At 45.7% G+C, this 19936-nt stretch overlaps 1 protein-coding gene across 3 annotated transcripts in view; it reads left to right on the top strand.

Annotated features, from left to right (window-relative positions):
• Window positions 1-19936, top strand: part of Reln (reelin) — a 426015-nt gene that overhangs the window by 366993 nt on the left and 39086 nt on the right. For all 3 annotated transcript variants that reach the window (XM_075956443.1, XM_075956444.1, XM_075956442.1), the window contains exons 44-47: window positions 838-1096; window positions 1937-2186; window positions 8257-8425; window positions 19326-19466. In XM_075956443.1, coding sequence (XP_075812558.1) covers window positions 838-1096; window positions 1937-2186; window positions 8257-8425; window positions 19326-19466 — 819 coding nt within the window. The remainder of the gene's footprint in view (window positions 1-837; window positions 1097-1936; window positions 2187-8256; window positions 8426-19325; window positions 19467-19936) is intronic.

The raw sequence follows: 19936 nt of genomic DNA, 5'->3' as shown, positions 1-19936 counted from the left end.
CAGTCCTGTTATATTACTGACTACGTATGTTGAATTTGACATGAAATTCATTCTGCTTTTCCAGTCAGGATAGTGGCCAGACCGGGCACCAGCAGCTTGCCTGCCAAAGATAACATGTGAACCAGTTTTCCTTGGCACCCCAGCTGCTAGCTGCCGCTCTGCCCACCTCCCTGCCAGCTAGGAAAGCTGCCCCTGGCCGGCTGCCACAGTTCTCAGTGGCCAGTATCACCGGTACCCAGACCCAGCAACAGTCAGAGTCTGGCTCAGCCCACCAAACACCCCACACTTTCCCTCCCCTGGCGCAAAAGTCATAAAAGAGGCCTAGGCTAAACACAGCTCGTCCAAACGTGGCCTGCTCCCCTGAAAAGAGGAGCTACCACGGCTGAATTTAGATGTGTCTCCTAAAGCCAGTGATGCAAGGCTCGTAGGGATTGATGACTTTTCCGTTCTTCTAGTTTCAAATGCTGAAGACCGAAATCCAGTTGTCTTCACCAGACAGCAATACACTCTCAGTCTTGGGCAGCCTTTGGGTCTCTCCCAGCATCTTATAAAGTAGCCAAAGAATGCAATGGCATTCGACTCCACTTCCCCCAGGCCCCTTGGAAAAGAGAGGCAAGATGCAAATAGAGCCAGAACTGCCATTTTTCAGACTGCACCTTTAATTAACTCTCGTTCACATTAGAAAGGAAAGTTAAGCTTCGAAGTGATTGTTTTGGACGCTCATTGAATGGTCATGTTTATTAAAGCCGCCCTACACCGCCCAGGGTGCTTGCCTTTTGTTAACGATGCGAATTTCTCTTTGAAGTCAAAGTCTACAGTAAAGTCTTCTGGTGTCAGATTTGTGCAGTTCTTCGTGAGGCTGGGCTGTGGTAAAGGTGTTCCAGACCCCAGGAGCCAGCCCGTGCTTCTACAGTATTCTCTCAATGGCGGCCTCTCCTGGAGTCTCCTTCAAGAGTTCCTTTTCAGCAACTCAAGCAACGTGGGCAGGTACATCGCCTTGGAAATGCCCCTGAAGGCCCGTTCTGGTTCCACGCGCCTCCGCTGGTGGCAGCCGTCTGAAAATGGGCACTTCTATAGCCCCTGGGTGATCGACCAGGTCAGTCCCTTCAGAATTATCTGCTTTAACTTTTATGACCTTAGAAAGCCCGGTTGTCCAACGCCAATGCGGTGCTGGTGGAAGCCAGGATGAACAGTTGAATGACTTGCCCAAGGGCACACGGCTAGATTAGATATGGTGTTTAGCTTTGCTTTCGTTCTCTATACCCCAAATTGCCTATGCCTATAAAAGTCAATGGCACAACAGAAGGCCTAGGTCGAGCTCAGAGAGGAAGCTGCCATATGGACAGAGGGACTTTATCAAGCGTGAGACGAGGTTATAATTCTCTGAAAAGGAGAGCATGCAAATTAGCATTGGGGCCACATGCAGTTGGTCACAAATCCTCTTTTCCAGCCTTTTGATGAAAAATAAATAAATAAGCATCTTCCCGCCCCAACATCTTTCTGGGCTGCTGTAAAGGATCTTCATACCTAATACAGCGTATCAAACAGAATTCAGAGACCCTGTTCGCCTACAGTCGAGCTCAAGCAGAGAATTGCAGCTGAAATGCCTCAGGGCGTGACTGTCCCTAAATAGAAATAATCACAGGCGAGCCAAAATTTTGTCCTCCCAGCTTGGCGACGTGTGCTTTCCAAAGGCACAAGTTGGCCCATGAACGGCTGTGGGTGGCTTGGTCAGTCTTTGATTTGTTTTCTGCAGCTCCTTGCCAGATGGGCAGGCAGACCCCAGAAACAAGGGCGTTCTCAAAGGTCCCCAGCACTATGCTATTGTACAACACCCATTCTGAGGCAGCCGAGGGATCAAAACAAACAAACAAAAACGACTGAACTCTCCCTTACGCTAAAACCAAACCATGGGGTGTTTTAAAATGCATTTCAGATTCTCATTGGAGGAAATATCTCTGGCAATACAGTCCTGGAAGATGATTTCTCGACCCTGGACAGCAGGAAGTGGCTGCTGCACCCGGGAGGCACCAAGATGCCCGTGTGTGGTTCCACAGGCGACGCCCTTGTCTTCATTGAAAAGGCCAGCACCCGCTATGTGGTCACCACAGACATTGCCGTGAACGAGGACTCATTCCTGCAGATCGATTTTGCGGCCTCCTGCTCAGTCACGGACTCTTGCTATGGTAAGTACCCCACACACCGAGGGGCAGAAGCCTGAGTGCCCGTGGCCGTGGGTACTGTTCAGAACCTCTGTCGTGGAGTTAAACAGGAGGACTTAGTAAAGTGTTTACTGAGCAAGCATGGGGGGAACTGGAGTTCAGTGTCCCAGCACCCACATAAAAAAGGCTGAGCATGGTTGTGTGTTCCTGAGATGCTACACTGGCAAGGCAAAGACAGGAAGATCTCCAGAGCTCACTGGCCAGCCGGTTTGATTAATCAGTGCGCTCTGAGCTCAGTGACAGTCCATATCTCAAAAAGTAAGTTGGAGAAGTAATTAAAGAAAACAGTCAGTGTCGGCCTCTGCCTCACACAGACATCTACAAGCACATGTATGAGAGAATACCACACACACGCATACACACATACACACACAGACACACACACACACACACACACACACAGAGTTCAATACCTAAGTGCTAGCGTTAAGTACACAAATGATCAAAGGCCATTTTTTAAAAAATATTTATTTATTTATTTATTTATTATGTATACAATATTCTATCTGTGTGTTTGCCTGCAGGCCAGAAGAGGGCACCAGATCTCATTACAGATAGTTGTGAGCCACCATGTGGTTGCTGGGAATTGAACTCAGGACCTTTGGAAAAGCAAGCAATGCTCTTAACCGCTGAGCCATCTCTCCAGCCCGATCACAGGTCATTTTAAGTCCTTGGGACAATCTTGAAGCTTTAATTTTTCTCAACAACTTTCTGTCGTAAATAAAGTATATTTTTGAAAGCACGGTGACTACCTAGGGATGAGGCTCAGTTGGAAAGACTGCTTGCCTAGCATACATGAAGCCCTGAGTTCACTCCCCAGCCCTGTGTAAAATGTGTGTGATAACACGCACCTGTCATCCAAGCCCTCAGGAGGAAAATACAAGTTGCATCGCTGTGGTTTTGACCCTTCACCTGAATTCGCAAACCCCGGGGGATTACCGAGGAATTGCAGTCCTACGCCATCTTCCAGGGCACCTCGGGGCTGATAGGGACCCTTGTCTGTCTTAGACTCAAGGGCATGGGGATTTGAGAAGCTTGGCTACTTTCAAGTTTCCATGGGACCAGATTTTGATATTCCTAGGATTTTGAACCTAGGAAGAATCCCAGAAATACTCTTTGTACTTCAAACACGGTTAGTTGATACCAGTGGAAGACTGGGGAAGAGTGTTCTACGGAGCGAACCTGATATAGGATGTCACGCAAAGTCAGGGCAGGGAGAGAGGATGAATGGCTGCCCCTTCCAAAGACGAGAGCGTTTGACGAAGAGCTACGTCTCCCTTGGATCTTTAGGCTGGAGTGGATTTTAAGGGTAGATAGATTGGAGGAGCCATCTGCAACAGGGCCGGCTAAACTTTAGCCAAAGAAGAGAATCAGTGAAGAACAAAGCTCCCGCAGCCCCCAGGGAAGCTGTGGGAGAGCAAAGCATCCTGGCCCTAGAAGCGGAAGTACCCTTGCTACTCCAGAGTCCTCATCCTCCAGTTACGTATGGAGCCGGTGGAAATAACAAAGGAGTGAGTAGCAGAGGCACCAGGACTAGCTTTGGTCCTCATAACCAGCTGTGTGTGCTTCTACCACAGGCAGGCACAGGCTCCCGGGAGGGGCAGTAAGTAAGAAAATGGAGGACACCGTGATTAAGTAGAGCGAGCCACAAAGTTGGAAGGACTTTAAAGAGCAGGTACAGAAATTTGTGCTCGACAGTCATAGATGATAGACTATAAGTACGGAGGGGTGTAGTCCTAATTTCTGCTCTGTTGCTGTGGTAATAACCCTGACAAAATTATCTTAGGGAGGAAAGGAGTTTATTTCCTCTCACAGTCCCAGGTTACAGCCCATCATGGCAAGGAAGACAAGACAGGGACATCAAATACCCAGGTCACACTATAGTCAGAGCACAGAGAGACAGGGACATCAAATACCCAGGTCACACTCTAGTCAGAGCACAGAGACACAGGGACATCAAATACCCAGGTCACACTATAGTCAGAGCACAGAGAGACAGGGACATCAGATAGCCAGGTCACACTATAGTCAGAGCACAGAGAGACAGGGACATCAGATAGCCAGGTCACACTATAGTCAGAGCACAGAGAGAGAGGGACATCAAATACCCAGGTCACACTATAGTCAGAGCACAGAGAGACAGGGACATCAGATAGCCAGGTCACACTATAGTCAGAGCACAGAGAGACAGGGACATCAGATAACCAGGTCACACTCTAGTCAGAGCACAGAGAGACAGGGACATCAGATACCCAGGTCACACTCTAGTCAGAGCACAGAGAGACAGGGACATCAAATACCCAGGTCACTATAGTCAGAGCACAGAGAGACAGGGACATCAAATACCCAGGTCACACTCTAGTCAGAGCACAGAGAGACAGGGACATCAAATACCCAGGTCACTATAGTCAGAGCACAGAGAGAGAGGGACATCAAATACCCAGGACACTATAGTCAGAGCACAGGAGAGAGGGACATCAAATACCCAGGACACTATAGTCAGAGCACAGAGAGACAGGGACATCAAATACCCAGGTCACACTATAGTCAGAGCACAGAGAGAGAGGGACATCAAATACCCAGGTCACACTATAGTCAGAGCACAGAGAGACAGGGACATCAAATACCCAGGTCACTATAGTCAGAGCACAGAGAGAGAGGGACATCAAAAACCCAGGTCACACTATAGTCAGAGCACAGAGAGACAGGGACATCAAATACCCAGGTCACACTATAGTCAGAGCACAGAGACATAGGGACATCAAATACCCAGGTCACACTATAGTCAGAGCACAGAGAGACAGGGACATCAAATACCCAGGTCACACTATAGTCAGAGCACAGAGACATAGGGACATCAAATACCCAGGTCACACTATAGTCAGAGCACAGAGAGACAGGGACATCAAATACCCAGGACACTATAGTCAGAGCACAGAGAGACAGGGACATCAAATACCCAGGACACTATAGTCAGAGCACAGAGAGACAGGGACATCAAATACCCAGGTCACACTATAGTCAGAGCACAGAGAGACAGGGACATCAGATAGCCAGGTCACACTCTAGTCAGAGCACAGAGGTACAGGGACATCAGATAGCCAGGTCACACTATAGTCAGAGCACAGAGAGACAGGGACATCAGATAGCCAGGTCACACTATAGTCAGAGCACAGAGAGACAGGGACATCAGATAGCCAGGTCACACTATAGTCAGAGCACAGGAGAGAGGGACATCAGATAGCCAGGTCACACTATAGTCAGAGCACAGAGAGAGAGGGACATCAAATACCCAGGTCACACTATAGTCAGAGCACAGGAGAGAGGGACATCAGATAGCCAGGTCACACTCTAGTCAGAGCACAGAGAGAGAGGGACATCAAATACCCAGGTCACACTATAGTCAGAGCACAGGAGAGAGAGACATCAAATACCCAGGTCACACTATAGCCAGAGCACAGAGAAACAGGGACATCAAATACCCAGGTCACACTATAGTCAGAGCACAGAGAGACAGGGACATCAAATACCCAGGTCACACTATAGTCAGAGCACAGAGAGACAGGGACATCAAATACCAAGGTCATACTATAGTCAGAGCACAGAGAGAGAGGGACATCAGATAGCCAGGTCACACTATAGTCAGAGCACAGAGGTACGGGGACATCAAATACCCTGGTCATACTATAGAGCACAGAGAAACGAATGCGTATGTGCTCTTTTGATTGCTCGATCAGCGCTGTTTCTCCACTTTTGTATAGTTCAAGACTCTGCCTAGGGGGTGACACTGCCCACAGCTGTCTGGTTCTTCTTCTTCCATCAACCACTTTCAGGCAATCCCCACAAGCCAACCTATTGCAGACAATTGCCCATTGGGTCGTTTTTACCAGGTGATTCTAGGCTGTGACAGAAAGTTGCTCGTCACGGGAATTGTAATGTTTTATGAGAGACCGGCTCTGTGAAGGTAAACAGAAAGGAATCCTAGGAAATAAAATGGAGCAGTGATCTCCAGTGGGGCCTCAGGGAGGACGGTGATGGGTACCATGCTGGCATTAAGAGAAGCAGAAAAGACAAAGACAACATGAGACAGTGAAACCAACCAGACCTACCAGGACTAAGTAGTGGGCTCCACACAGGGAACTCAACAAAGGAGTCAGCTTTTGGAAGTAGGATGTCTAAATTTCAAACCCAGAGAAAGAGTGTCAAAATATCATCGTTGCTGAAGTTTAGTGGTTAACAAAATGTGTTTTTTTTTATGGAAGAAAGTGGTGTGGTTTTCTTGGTTCTGGTGATAGTACTTCTTGGACCCGTAAGAAGAACCTGTCTAGACTGCTCTTCCCACTGTATTCAGCACCCAGTGTAGTGCCAGAATCAGTAAGCACTGGCTGCGTGAGTGAAATCAGTTTGGAGACATAAAACTGGTAGGTGTTGTTGCAGCCTGAGTGTGTATGTATGGAATAGGAGGCCAGAGAGATGTCTGGGGGAATGTACAAAGCTCCCCTGGTAAGCAAAAGAGTCAGTGTGAAGACAGGATTCCTGGAATAAGGATCTCAACTAAAAGAATCAGACACACACAATGAAGGCTGAGCCATTGTCCGTACCTAGAAAGCTTCAAGGAGCAAACGGCCTCATGTCGGCCACACAGAATCTCCTGGGGGCTCTTCAGAGCTGCTGACCCCGGGGCCAGGGGCCAGAAGGTTTGGGGAAGAGACTGGCCATGAAATGCAAGCACCGAGAGTTTCTCAAGGTACCCAAGGAGTTTGAGTGTGCCGCTGAGATTGAAAGGTACCTAAGGAGTTTCAGTGCGCAGCTAAGATTGAAAGTCGTTACCTTAGAGCAAGCAATTCAGCAGCTTATAAAGCACTTGTAGCCAGCAGAGTAGCGAAGATGGGAAAAGCTGACTGTTTCAGAGGAAGAAAAGGGAAGGAGAGAACTATCCTTCTGCAGACCCCAGTCTGACCGCTGCGTTTACACAAATTCCATGACTTTCAGATGTCTCTTTATGTGTCCTTGGCTCCCCAGTGTGCTCCTTTGTAGAGAAGAGTGAAATATAAATATATAAGGAAAGAGATGGTATGGTTTCTAAGAAGTGTCATTTATAACGAGAGCAAAATGGACGTAACTGGCCAGAATGTTTTGTGGGGTGGGTCAAAATGTAAAAGATTGGGGTTAGAGAGATGACTTGGTGCTAAGAGAATTTGCTGCTCTTACAGAGGAGTGAGATTTGGTTCCCAACACCCGCATTGGATGGCTCACAACTGTTTGTACCTCAAAAGAGGATCCTCTCTTGGCCTCTATGGGCAGCCACCCAGACACACAAACACACACAAAGAAACACACACAAATAAAAATAATTCTGTCTAAAAATTTTGAAGCCTGCTCAGATTTTTTGCATATTTAAAAAGATATCATTAAATATAGCATTGATAAAAACAAGACATGAGATTGAGGGGGACTGGGTTTCAGTGAGAAGGATAAGACAGGGCGTTGAGTGGACAGGACCAGAGTCACCGTGTAGAATATGTAATACATTGGCTGCTCATATACGCATAGCAGTATATGAACCAATAACTTGTATTTTTTTCTAAAAGGTTCTCATTATAATGAGTGATTTGGGGAAAGTCATTTTATTTCACTTGTTTATATCTCCTTAAAAGGAGTTAGTTCAACATTATTAAAATTAGCAGTAATGGCCAGGCCTTGTGGTCCACATCTTTAATGGTAGAGCTCAGATCTCTGTGAGGCCAGCCTGATCTATGTAGTGAGTCCCAGGACTGTGTGAGAGACCCTGTCTCTAAAAAAAAACAAAAAAAAAAAATAAACGAACAGAAAAGCAAAAATAAATAGAGAGAAAAACCAAACTGGCAAACATTTCAAAGTTGGAAATATAGACGTAAGGGGTAAGTAAAACTATTTCATTACATTTTAAACCATATATGCATACACGCACACACACACACACACACAGTAAGCCACTGTGGTCCCCGGTTCTGCAGGCGTGCGTTGGCTTTAAGAACACTACTTCCTGTTTCAGCTATTGAACTGGAATACTCGGTGGATCTGGGGCTATCGTGGCACCCGTTACTGAGGGACTGCCTGCCCACCAACGTCGAGTGCAGCCGCTACCACCTACAGCGGATCCTGGTGTCGGACACTTTCAACAAATGGACCAGAATCACCCTGCCCCTCCCTCCTTACACCAGGTATTGCTACGTCTGCATGGATCACCCCGATGTGATCAGCTTTGGTACTACCCAGACCAAGTTTAAATGAGATGCATGAGAATTTGCTACGTATCTGAATATAAATTAAGGCTAACTCAATAAGAAAAGTGAAAGCCAGTTTTTATGGGGAAGTTGTTCTTTTTTTTCCTTAAATCCAGGCTTTTCCTGACTTTTAGTGCTAATAATTCTTTTAAGACTGGCTTATACAAGAAAACACTAGTTGCAACATCACAACTTCTCCGGCTTGACTGAGAGATGCCGAGAAGCAGCCATTTAAAATAAGACCACTGGATGCAAAATAGATTTAAATGGAATCTATTTTTCTGCCACTTAAACCACTGCCAATACAGTGGTTAGTGGTTTTATATAAATTAATATAGCAAATAAATGTGTCCTAACATTCACCTCTGCTTTCCAAATCTTATTTTGAATATGACTCTGGAATTTATCACCTGGAGCTCCTGTGGAAAGCAACCGCAAGGGCTTCATCCACTACACCGATGGCAAATAACTTGGTTTGAGAAAAGTGCCTGGTAACTGCTGGATCGTGTGTGCGTTTATACTCCAGTGTTAGGAACGTGGAGGGTCAATTCTCCCCAGGAGAACCACGCTCTATGATTCCTTCGCCACCCACAGCGAGCCCGGAGCATAGGAAAGCATTAAGATCGCGGTTAGCGCTCTGGTTTGCTCCGCGGAAACCTGGCCAGCTGCTTCCGTTAGCAGAGAAGGAGGACGAGCAAGCAGCACAGTGTGGAACAAGGGTTATAGTTTGGGCTCATTATTGTCCCGTCACCTCCCTGCACATGAAGAATGAGTAAATCCTCCTAGCAAACGACCCTACCGTGCAAGCATTCATCTAGGACGTAACTCTTCCTGGGATTATCATAAACGGAGTGGCTTCCGCCTCTCAGCGCCTACGGCTGCTTTACAATTGCTGGCTCAGAGGCGGGGGACAACATTAAACTGTGAGGCAGAGCTGCCAAGTTTAAATGAGTTTAAATGAGATACGTGAGGTTTTGTTGCTCGTTAAAGGTATTGGTGTGCATGAATTATTAAGGTGTTCTTAATAAGTTACGGGGGGGGAAGAAACCTCCACTAAGGCAGCTGTCTTTTAAGTCTTTATGAATTCTATGAGTTATTGCCCAGCTACTTGGCGGCATTCTGCAAAGAAGTGACATTCTAAGATTTACTTCAGCTACTCATTATACCCTTGAGATGTCTGCCGGAGAAAAGTAATTATTCCTCATATTTTAATCTGTCTTTTAATTGTCCCTTGCACGCACTCGCAAGAATTTTGACCCTTTCAAGTGATACGTGGAAAATCTGATGAGCATCAATTTCCCCTGTTACCATAGGGAAATTACACAGTTTGTTTCCGATATCACCCTCAGGGCTCATTGTCATACGACGGTCTTAAAGGTAACTCCGCCTTACAGCCCACTGCTCTGAGAAATTCAGAGACAAACCGGCATAGGAGAAGCCCAGGCTGGACCCATTTCTTTGCATGGTTTGCCGTATGCCAAGGAAGCTCATGAAAAGTCTCAGACGTATGTTGCCCATCTCTCCTGCTTCCATACTCTGCCCTGTGGCTTTCTAAATGTGCTTTTCCTTGTTTTACGTGGAACTGACTTCACCTGTGTTTATCATGAATGGGGCCCTTGGTTTGACTCCCAGCACAGACAGGTGGGTAGCTCTGTAGGTAAGCAGGCAGGCAGGCAGGCAGACAAGAAGTTAAACTAACTGACTCCCTAAAAGTCTGGGAATGGGCAGAGGCGTCCATGCGGTCTGCCAGACCTGAGTTTCTAGCTCTTTGCTGTAAACAAGGGGGTATCGACAGCTTACAGGTGCATGCTAACTAGGGCTTAGCCCTGACTATGACCACCAGACAGCTGGAACTTAGCTACTGTCTTATGATATGGCTTTAAGGGGGACCCGGATATTGCTGGTAATGGGTGTAAATGGAAGATGGTCGCCCACAAATTGCCATCAAACGTTTCACTCTGCTGAAATAGCCAGGTCTCCGGAAGCAACTGTTTATCCATTCAGACATAATCTTTTTAAGAAATGCTTTTAAGTACTGAATTGTTTACTAGTCTTTACTCCATACTGGGGTTGATCCCTACCTTGAAGAGCTTTCAGTAAAAGACAGAGGCATTCACCAGAGATCATCCAAACTCAGAACTAACTTTAGGATCCATTGTGATATGGCGGAGTACCGGAAGGTTGGTGCTTGGTCAGGAAGGCAGAGAATAGTTTCTTGAGAAAGGATGAACTTAAGTAAGATCTGAAGGTGAACTGGGGTTAGGAGGAAGGTCAAAGAATGTTCCAGGCAAGGAGAATGCCCCGTAGTGGCAGGAAGTTGGTGCGTCTGAGTTCAGGCGAAGAGAAGGGAAGAAAGGGACAGGTGAAATGGTATCAAACCACAAAGAACCAGTGTACTAAATATGGGGCTTTCTTAGAGCAATGTATACACATCCATTAGAATGTGCAGGAGTAAGGGGCTTGGGGAGATCTGGAGCTAGAGAAGCTTATTATTGTACCTGGAGACTCGATTAGGGAAGGGGAGGGTCTCAGAGAGAGAGGGTGGGGCAGATTGAAACTGGGAGGATGGTTAAGATGTTCTCAGTGGACATAAAGAGAAATTCGGCGTGCATACTGGGTGAGCTGAAGCTGAAGAGGACATTGTAGAGTAAGGGAAGGGGCAGCGTCCAAGGTCCTCCTGCTCCCCAAGAGACAGTGCCTCTTCCCGACAAGGGATACCGAGAGGAGACACAAGCTATATCATATTCTGCTCCAGGCATTGCGGGGTTAAAACCCGAGAATTTGGCGTCATTTTTTAACCTTTATTCTTTGCCGTATGCAGCGGTAAAGTTAGAGCCTCCTGAAAAACCGTCTGTAAAATCAAAGTGAATGAGAACCGTTTGTGTAGCCCTGACAGAAGCGAGTCCAGAGGGGTGGGACGACGCTGCCTGAACCGCTCTCCCGGCAGAGGCTGTAACCTGCTGGAAGAGCTGAAAATGCTTCCTGCTGACTGTAACTTAAGGCTGTGCTGAGGAACAGGCTAGAAATGCCACAGGTGTTGAACATTGGGAGAGTGTATTGAAAGTCAGAGTTAGAGAGGGTTTTGTGGAAAGCTGGGCCCAGGCTTTGAGGAATTCAGTGCATAGGAAAAGAGCATTCTCAATCAGGAGATCCAGGTGAGAAAGACAGGGCCTCACGGACCTGAGCCTCAGAGAGACTGTTTAAAGCAGGTAAAGCAGGGGAGGCGGTGATTGGTGGAGCCGGGTTTACTTAACAAAGCGCTGAACCAAAGCAAGAGAGCAACACTCCTGAAAATGGGGCCGTGGCGGTAACACAGCGGGCAAAGTCTCCAGCAGGGCAGTCGTGAGGACCTGAGTCTGAGTGAGCCTCTGAACCGAGGAAGAGAAGACAGAGAGGGTGCCCCAGAACTGGCATCTCAGCACTGGGGCAAGAGACACGAAGATTTGGATTTCTGGATTCACTGTACAGTCACCCTAGCCTGCTTAGCAAGCTCCAGGCTCAGGAGAGACCCTGTCTCAAAAAACAAGCTTGAGTCAGACTGTGGTGGCACACGCCTTTAATCCCAGCACTGGGGAGGCAGAGACAGGCGGATCTCTGTGAGTTCGAGGCCAGCCTGGTCTACAAGAGCTAGTTCCAGGATAGGCTCCAAAGTTACAGAGAAACCCTGTCTCAAAAAACCAAAATAAATAAATAAAGAAAGAATAATTAATTAATTAATTTTAAAAACCAAGTTTGAGGATCCCTAAGGAATGGCTCCCAAAGTTGCTCTCTGGCCTTCACACACACACACACACACACACACACACACGTACACGCATGCACACACGTACCTACATGAATGTATACATATACTGGTATAATATATTATGTATATGTTTGAATATATGTTAAAAACTTGAAGAATGAATCATGGGATGTTCTGAGCTTAGAATAGTCTTAAGAAAAATTTGCAAGACCGTCCTCAGATACGGCGGCAAGCGTGCTGTATGGACAGCTCTGGGCCGCAGTTAAGAGGCCGGAGTGAAGAACCAGTACAGAAAGTTTCAAGGAGATGACCGCTAAGACACACGCCTCACTTCCCCTTGCGTATGAGGAGAAGATGCCCACCTTTGAATCTGTGATCATGATGTTGCTGTAACTGCATCCACTCTCCAGAGAGAACGGATCAGTGGGATTGGCTCACAAAGCAAGAGTCCGAGTTACACGCTGTCCACAAGCCGAATGAAACGGGATTGCCACACAGGAGAAGATCAGTGACTTCAGTCACCGAAAGGAAGGAGAAAGTTTCCAAATTTTTCAGGGTTTTTTTTTTATTTCTTCTCAATTTTTTAGTGTCTTCAAAAGAACAGTTTTCGAGCTGCTGGAAATAGCTTGTCTGGCCCAAGAGCCCATGGATTTAACCACTGTATATTGTACCTCCATCAGCTGCCTACACATTATGGTCCTGGGAAAATGGAATAGAATAAAGCTTTGGGTTATTGAGAAAGACTGAAGGAAAGATGGGATGATGTCAAAAAAAAGACTTCATCTCCCGATCTGGATCTGCCTTCTTCTCCATCGCTACCCAGACTTAAAAACAGCAGGGGCTTCAAGTGGTTCTTCAGATGTCAGCTGAGAAAGGCTGAGCCGCTGGAAGGGCAGGTGACTCAAATCCACTGAGGAAAAGGGCGGAAGGAGTGTCCACGGTAGGCTCAGGTGTCAGGTTGAAAATGATCCACTCCTACGAGCCCCCGTGACCCGATTAATATCTGTAGGACGTTAAAGAGGAAAACGAGAATGACAAGAAAGGACAAGTGTGTGGAAGGACAGGGATGATCCTGAAGGGGGCAAAAGCAAAATAAATTCGGAAGGAAAGGCTGGTTTTCGGTGACACCCCCACATACAACTTTGAGTAAAGAACACAGATCCAGCCGCTAAGTTAAACACGTACTGTGTTCTTCAGATACCCAAGAGAGTCTTGAGTTTGTTTTGTTAAAGAGATTCCCTACTGATGGCAATGGGTTTTTGATCCTACTGCACGTACTGGCTTTGTGGGAGCCTAGGCAGTTTGGATGCTCACCTTACTAGACCTGGATGGAGGTGGGTGGTCCTTGGACTTCCCACAGGGCAGGGAACCCTGATTGCTCTTTGGGCTGACGAGGGAGGGGGACTTGACTGGGGGACGGGGAGGGAAATGGGAGGCGGGGGCGGGGAATAGACAGAAATCTTAGATAGATAGATAGATAGATAGATAGATAGATAGATAGATAGATAGATAGATAGATAGATAGATAGATAGATAGATAAAGAGATTCCCTGTGGCTGCCTGGATACTCCCTGTTTCTTCTGTTGTTATTCCGGGACAACAGTATGCTTTGAGAGGTTTCTTTTGCAGGCATTCATATAATGGAACCGCATATTCAAATGTTAACACTAACCAGAGAAAGAGCAATACTGTACCCGTCTTGCATGCCATCTTCTCCCACAATATTGCTGCTATGCTTCTACTAACAGTTTGTTGGTATTTGGGGGCCACAAAACATGGGGATTTGGTATAAGCCATATCACCACTGAGCCCTCCGTACTGAAAAAGTTGTTATATTGGCATTCGTGTGAGATTGGTAAAAGCTATGTCTGTCTTTTCTACAGTAGAGACACGGCTGCCTCTGAGCCATATGGGGTGCTGTAGGGGTGCCACTCTGTAGTAAGTGGAGCGGTGGGGCTGCGTCCCCGGCACCCGGCCGCCCGCGTGGCTAGCTTATGCCTCGAAATTTCTAATATTCTGTGTAGCACCACGAGCTGGCTTATCAGGAAAGATCTTAACCTGCGTCTGTCTGGAATGGGAGAATCATGGCAACTGACTGACTTGGCTTCTTTCTCCCAGCATTCTGTTCTGTCTACTCCGCCTGCCTAATTTTCTGTCCTATTAAAGGGGCCAAGGCAGTTTCTTTATTAATTAACCAATGAAATTAACAGATTAGAAAGAAGTCACTCCCACATCAGGATGCCTGCTTACTCCAAGATTTCATCTGAGAATTTGATATTTGACTGGTCTTATACATATAGGCGAACTGTTAAGATTGTTTTACAGCTAAATATAAACCATCCTCCATAGACAAGAAATGTTGTAAACTATAGAAAATCTCCTGTATTTGGTGACTAGTGCGATGTACTGAAGCTCTCAGCAGGTTTATTCAGAATATTATAGTTTTTCTTATTGCTGTCTGTGATTTTTTTTAACACAATTGATTTTTAAAAGTTATTTTGTTGAAATATGATAGTCATTCCTTTTTATTTCTAATTCTGAAATTTAAAGTATCCTAGGCTTTTAAAGGGATTTTATTGGCTTACATTTTTGTTTATTTAAAAGGCAAGCATATAAAGTTAAGAGAATCATGTACCAGCATTCCCAGGTACTCACTAGCTAGTTTGAATGCATTATCAACATTGAGTACCCCCACTTACTCCTACCCCCACGCTATTGTGAAGCAAATTCTAGACATTGTAGCATTTCCACTGCAGATTTCAGCGCGCATTATTGGAGGAGAAGAGCATTTTTTAGATGCTATGATGCAGTTATCACAGCTAGAGAGGGCAGTGTCTTTAGAACTTCTTCAATGTTTGTTACTCAGATTTCCTTATCTCACGAAGTTTGCCAATCATAAAGTAATTGGTTGAACTACCTCCTGAGCCTCCTTTAGCCCCCAGCTCTCTTCCTCCTTTTGTAGACATGGCTGACCAGAGCGAGGTCCTTTGCTTTCCACATGTCGCACAGCCAGTGGCTGAACCTACCTGGACACAACAAACGTCACTACTTGTTTCCTCTCAAGGGAAAAGAAAAGCCTGGTGGAGTTGACTCGTGCAAATTCTCCTATCGCTGACTGATTTTTGTATGCATTGCGATAAAGTTTCAAAAGATTTACTTCATAGAAATTCAAAATATTTCTGGAGGCTGGATAAGTGCTATATAATCATACTTATTATAAGTCAAGCGATCTGGGCCTCCTCGCAGTGCTTTGTTAGTAAATTGAAGAGTGAATTGAGAGAGTGAAGTCCCTTTACCTCACCGTCTCCCCATCAGAGGAGAGAGAGCTAGCGGGGTTCCTGGTGCATCTCTTTACCTTCTCCATCAGAGGAGAGAGAGAGAGAGAGAGAGAGAGAGAGAGAGAGAGAGAGAGAGAGAGAGAGCGCGCTCGCTAGTGGGGTTCCTGGTGCGTCTAGGGATAACATCACTGTGGGAGCAGAGACCAGAAATGACAGCCACGGCTTTTCTCAAAGGCGTTCTTCTCATCAGGGTGATGATGGAAGTCTCTCTGGGTGAATGGAGTCATCCTACAGAAGCTCAGAGTATGAAATGTTCACTGAAATCTGTTAAAAGGTGTGGCCACATCATGGAGGAGGCCCACGGAATGACCACATCTAGAAACAGTGTTGTCTGCAGTAACATATTAGCTGTTCAGCAGTGGGTAGTTACCAGTGTACATTTTTGAAGCACTCTCCATGTGTTGATGGGGAGGGAGTGGCATAAATTCAGAAAATAATCAAGAGGAGAGATTTTGAGGTTATGTGAAATAAGAAATTGGCTCTGGGGCCGTTTTTCCCTCCAACTCCAAGAAGCAGCAGCTGGTAGCGGCCATCGTTATAAGGGACCTTCAGCATAAGCAACGACACCTGTCGAGGGATGTGCCAAAGCACTCGTAGGTCTTGGTAAACATGAACTAATTAATTTTCACAACACCCCCGTGAGTCGGAAAGCAGCGTTTTCTGAGCTTTACAGATGGGAAGGTGTCAGCACATAGACCTAAGTGATTTGGTCCCTCTCACGGGGAGGCCAGGCAGGCCTGGGAATTCTTGCTCTATCGGAAAGTCTTAGAGGTTGAATCCGACGCCAGTGTTCTCATTCTGAATTTACTGTACTCCTTTCCTTTAATGAAAGTGCTGCTTCTTCCTGTAAAGTAATAATGAATGAGCATGCATCACTGCCTGGGAGTATGTGATTACTAGATATCGCTAGTCCTAAGAATATAAAACCATCGCGCTTCAAATTTGACCTCCTTGTTGTGTCTACACGTTTCCTTGCTCGCCATGAACGTAGAACTCACTGGTGCCAGAATACAATAGAGCACCCCGTTCTCTTGAGACCCGTTGGCCAACTCCAGGCTTAGTACAATCTTCACACGGTCCCTACTGATTCCTTTTCTGTGGTACTCCAGAGAGTGGCATAGACCGAAAGGGGTGAGGTTAGAAGTCTGCACAAGGACTGTCACCTCCAGCAATTCGTCTGGCTCTTAAGTCCCCTACTCAGTCATTCTGTCCAGACTGTGACTGAACAAAACCGGTTGTCAGAAAGCTGCTCCCTGCAAGGCAGCCCATGTGGCCTCTCAGCTCTTCTTCCCCAACAGCTGTCAACGCTACTGTTCCACACAGCTACTCCAGTTCCTCCCCAACCACCCCGAAAGGTGTCTCTTATTTGCTTTTACCAGGAATCTTTATTGCCGCCGACTTAATATTCTTTCAGGAGATGTTTATGAAATCCCATTTGTAAGTGTCAGAGACAACAGATTGATAAATGGAGAGGGTAATCTAACAAAAGAAACTGCTTTAAAATATAACGTGACAGAGGCTTTAGTGAAACATGTATCTGATATTAAGAGCACAGGGAAAATTTATTACTTATCTGTAATGACTGACGACAGACAGCAACCCTATCTTTAAGAAAACTTGTAGCCAGAAACAAAAGAGAGAATAAATATGTATATGTTGGCTACAGATCTGGATGCATGGCTATGAGCTATGGAAACATAGTGTTTCCCCTTTGTCTCACAATGTTGCTGTATAGAAAGAGCAATGAATTCAGTCATCCAAAAGAGCAGAGCCACTGAGCTGCCCAACAGTGGTGAGGGTGGACACCGGTACAACATTGCTCCCTGCGAAAACAGGAGCCCCTGAACATCAGCTCCCTGTCCCTGGAACTGCCCACGAGAACAGCCTGATGAAATAATGGTCCAGGAAGGAACTGCGTCTCCCTGAAACATACTCACAGGCATTCCCGATGGTGCTAAATTGTGCTGAGTGCCAGAGAAAGAACAGGCTGTGGTGGGTCTGAATGAGACATGCCAGCTTTACAGGGGTCATGAAGAAAATGTCTCTGTGAAGACTAACACTTCCTGTGACACTCTGGAGACACAGAGGGTACACCACGCAGAGAGAGAACTAACTCGTGGAAACACAGATGCAAGGAGGTGGGAATGAGTGTGGTAAGGGATGCTGTATGATGAAAGCCAGAAGGGAGGAGAGGAGAGACCTGTACTCAGACCCAACCCCCTAGGTCCATCTATCTCTGCTTGAAATTCCTACCTTGCTCTGTTTTTCCCTGCCATAGGCCCAAAGCAGATTCTTTATTAACCAATGGTAACAAAACACATTCACAGCATCCAGAAGGGAATCCCACATCACCTCCCCTTTTTTGTCTAAATGAAAAGGAAGGTTTTAACTTTAACATAGTAAAATTACATACAGCAAAACTGGTATCAAGCAAGAATTACAGTTACAATATTTATATCTACTTTATCTTTTGTCATAGCTAAGAAAAACTATAATTATAACTATATATTTCTGTTTACATTTCCTGCCTGGCTATGTTCTATCATGCCGTAGCCCCCAAACAGCTTCTTTATTAACTAATGGTCATAAAACATGTTCATAGCATACAGAGAGGAATCACACATCAGTTTTGGGCTTAATTTCATTCAGTGCAACAAAAAGTGATCAGAAAGATCTGAGTCGAGATACTTCTGCTGGGCAGAAAGGGAGCTGCAGAGCCAGATCTGCAGAAATGAGCATCTCAGGATATGAATTGAACTGAGCTGTTTCCTAGAATGAAAATCTTAGTTCTATTCTGCTGGTCTTTTTTAATTATTTACTAAACTTCATATAAGTATTTTCCCTTAGAAAATATAAGACTCTGCCTGTTATTTTATCTTTTTTTCCCTTTCTAAAACATTCTCCAATCAAAATATTAAGTCCTTTAGTGTTAAATACACATGGCTCAATAAACACAAAATATTTCCTCCACAAGTCTTTAATGTTAGCCTGAGCCCCGGGTATTGTTTGGATTTTACTGCCATCTAGTGCCGTGGAACTCATATTTGTGTTGCTGAACAAGGTGCTCTCCAAACCGTGAAGGAGGAGGTACATTTCTGCTTCTGGAATGGAGAACGTTTAGGTTACTTTTATTTACTTCACTTTTTAACCGACATAAAATAAGCCTGGCCTTATTTATTACCCCGTCTGTTCTCTATATACAATTACCTGAGTTTCATTGATCTCTCTGGTTTATGTTTATCCCATCCCCTAAGGCTTCCTTCTATCAGGATAATTCCTCAGGGATGCTGAGTGAGGTGGATGCAGGTGTCCACTGCCCTAGAGCACAGGGGAGAACATGGAACCCAGCCCACATGCTGTTCTGAAGTTAAAGGCAGAAGGGTTAGTTGCTCAAGGGCAGGCATCTTCCTCCCAGTTCCATAACTCAACAGCAGCCCTGGTGTAGGTACAATGGCTGCCACGCAAGCTCAGACCCTTACCAGTCCCTCGAGGTTCCGGCTTTAGGATTAGATTTCGCTTCTGATGTGGTCTTCTTTTACACTACCCAGAAAGATCCCTGGGGCAGAAATGCATGCTGAATCTTTTTGTTTGGCTTAGTTTTGTTAACTAGAGGTTTGCTTAGGCTACTGCAGTAACGAGTGTTCTTTTTAAAATAGGAATGGGAGCGTGTCCTTTTGTGCTACCCGCTTCGGGCTTCCCAGAATATATTTCCCCACTGAGCTCTTCCTCATTGCAAATCTCTTCCTCCTCCAAGGTCTCAGGCCACTCGTTTCCGCTGGCACCAACCGGCTCCTTTCGACAAGCAGCAGACGTGGGCCATAGATAACGTCTACATTGGGGACGGTTGTCTAGACATGTGCAGTGGCCACGGGAGATGCAGCCAGGGGAGCTGTGTGTAAGTTGGAATCTTTCTTGTCTAGATAGCCTTATTCGTATTCCATCCAGCAGGTCTCGGAAGCTGGGTTTTCCATCACTCCCAAGTGATCTTAGCCTTTGAGCTTTCCTGAAATATAATGTTGAGCTCATGGTGGGATTAATGGCTTTTACAACTGCATTCTTACGTAGGGATTGGCGCCCAAGCAACAAACAGATACGTATGGTCAAAAGAAAGCTGAATTATAATGGACTATATTTGTTTTTCTTCTGTTTCTATGGTACATTTTAGCCCTGAGAAAGATGATAGAAAACTTTAGGAGTTCATTGTATTTTCGCCAAAAAAATATTAAGTCCGGATAGAAGCAAGGACATGCATTGGTAATTCTTACATTGTTTGCATAATAAAGTATAGACATGTCTGGTCAGTCATTAGGCATATTTGAGAGGCAGCCTGCTATGTCATTCTTGTAGATGTTAGCATCGTTGGAA

This window comes from Microtus pennsylvanicus, chromosome 22 (genome assembly GCF_037038515.1).
Source record: "Microtus pennsylvanicus isolate mMicPen1 chromosome 22, mMicPen1.hap1, whole genome shotgun sequence".
In the NCBI taxonomy this organism is placed as follows: domain Eukaryota; kingdom Metazoa; phylum Chordata; class Mammalia; order Rodentia; family Cricetidae; genus Microtus; species Microtus pennsylvanicus.
This window is presented reverse-complemented; position numbering and strand designations above follow the sequence as displayed.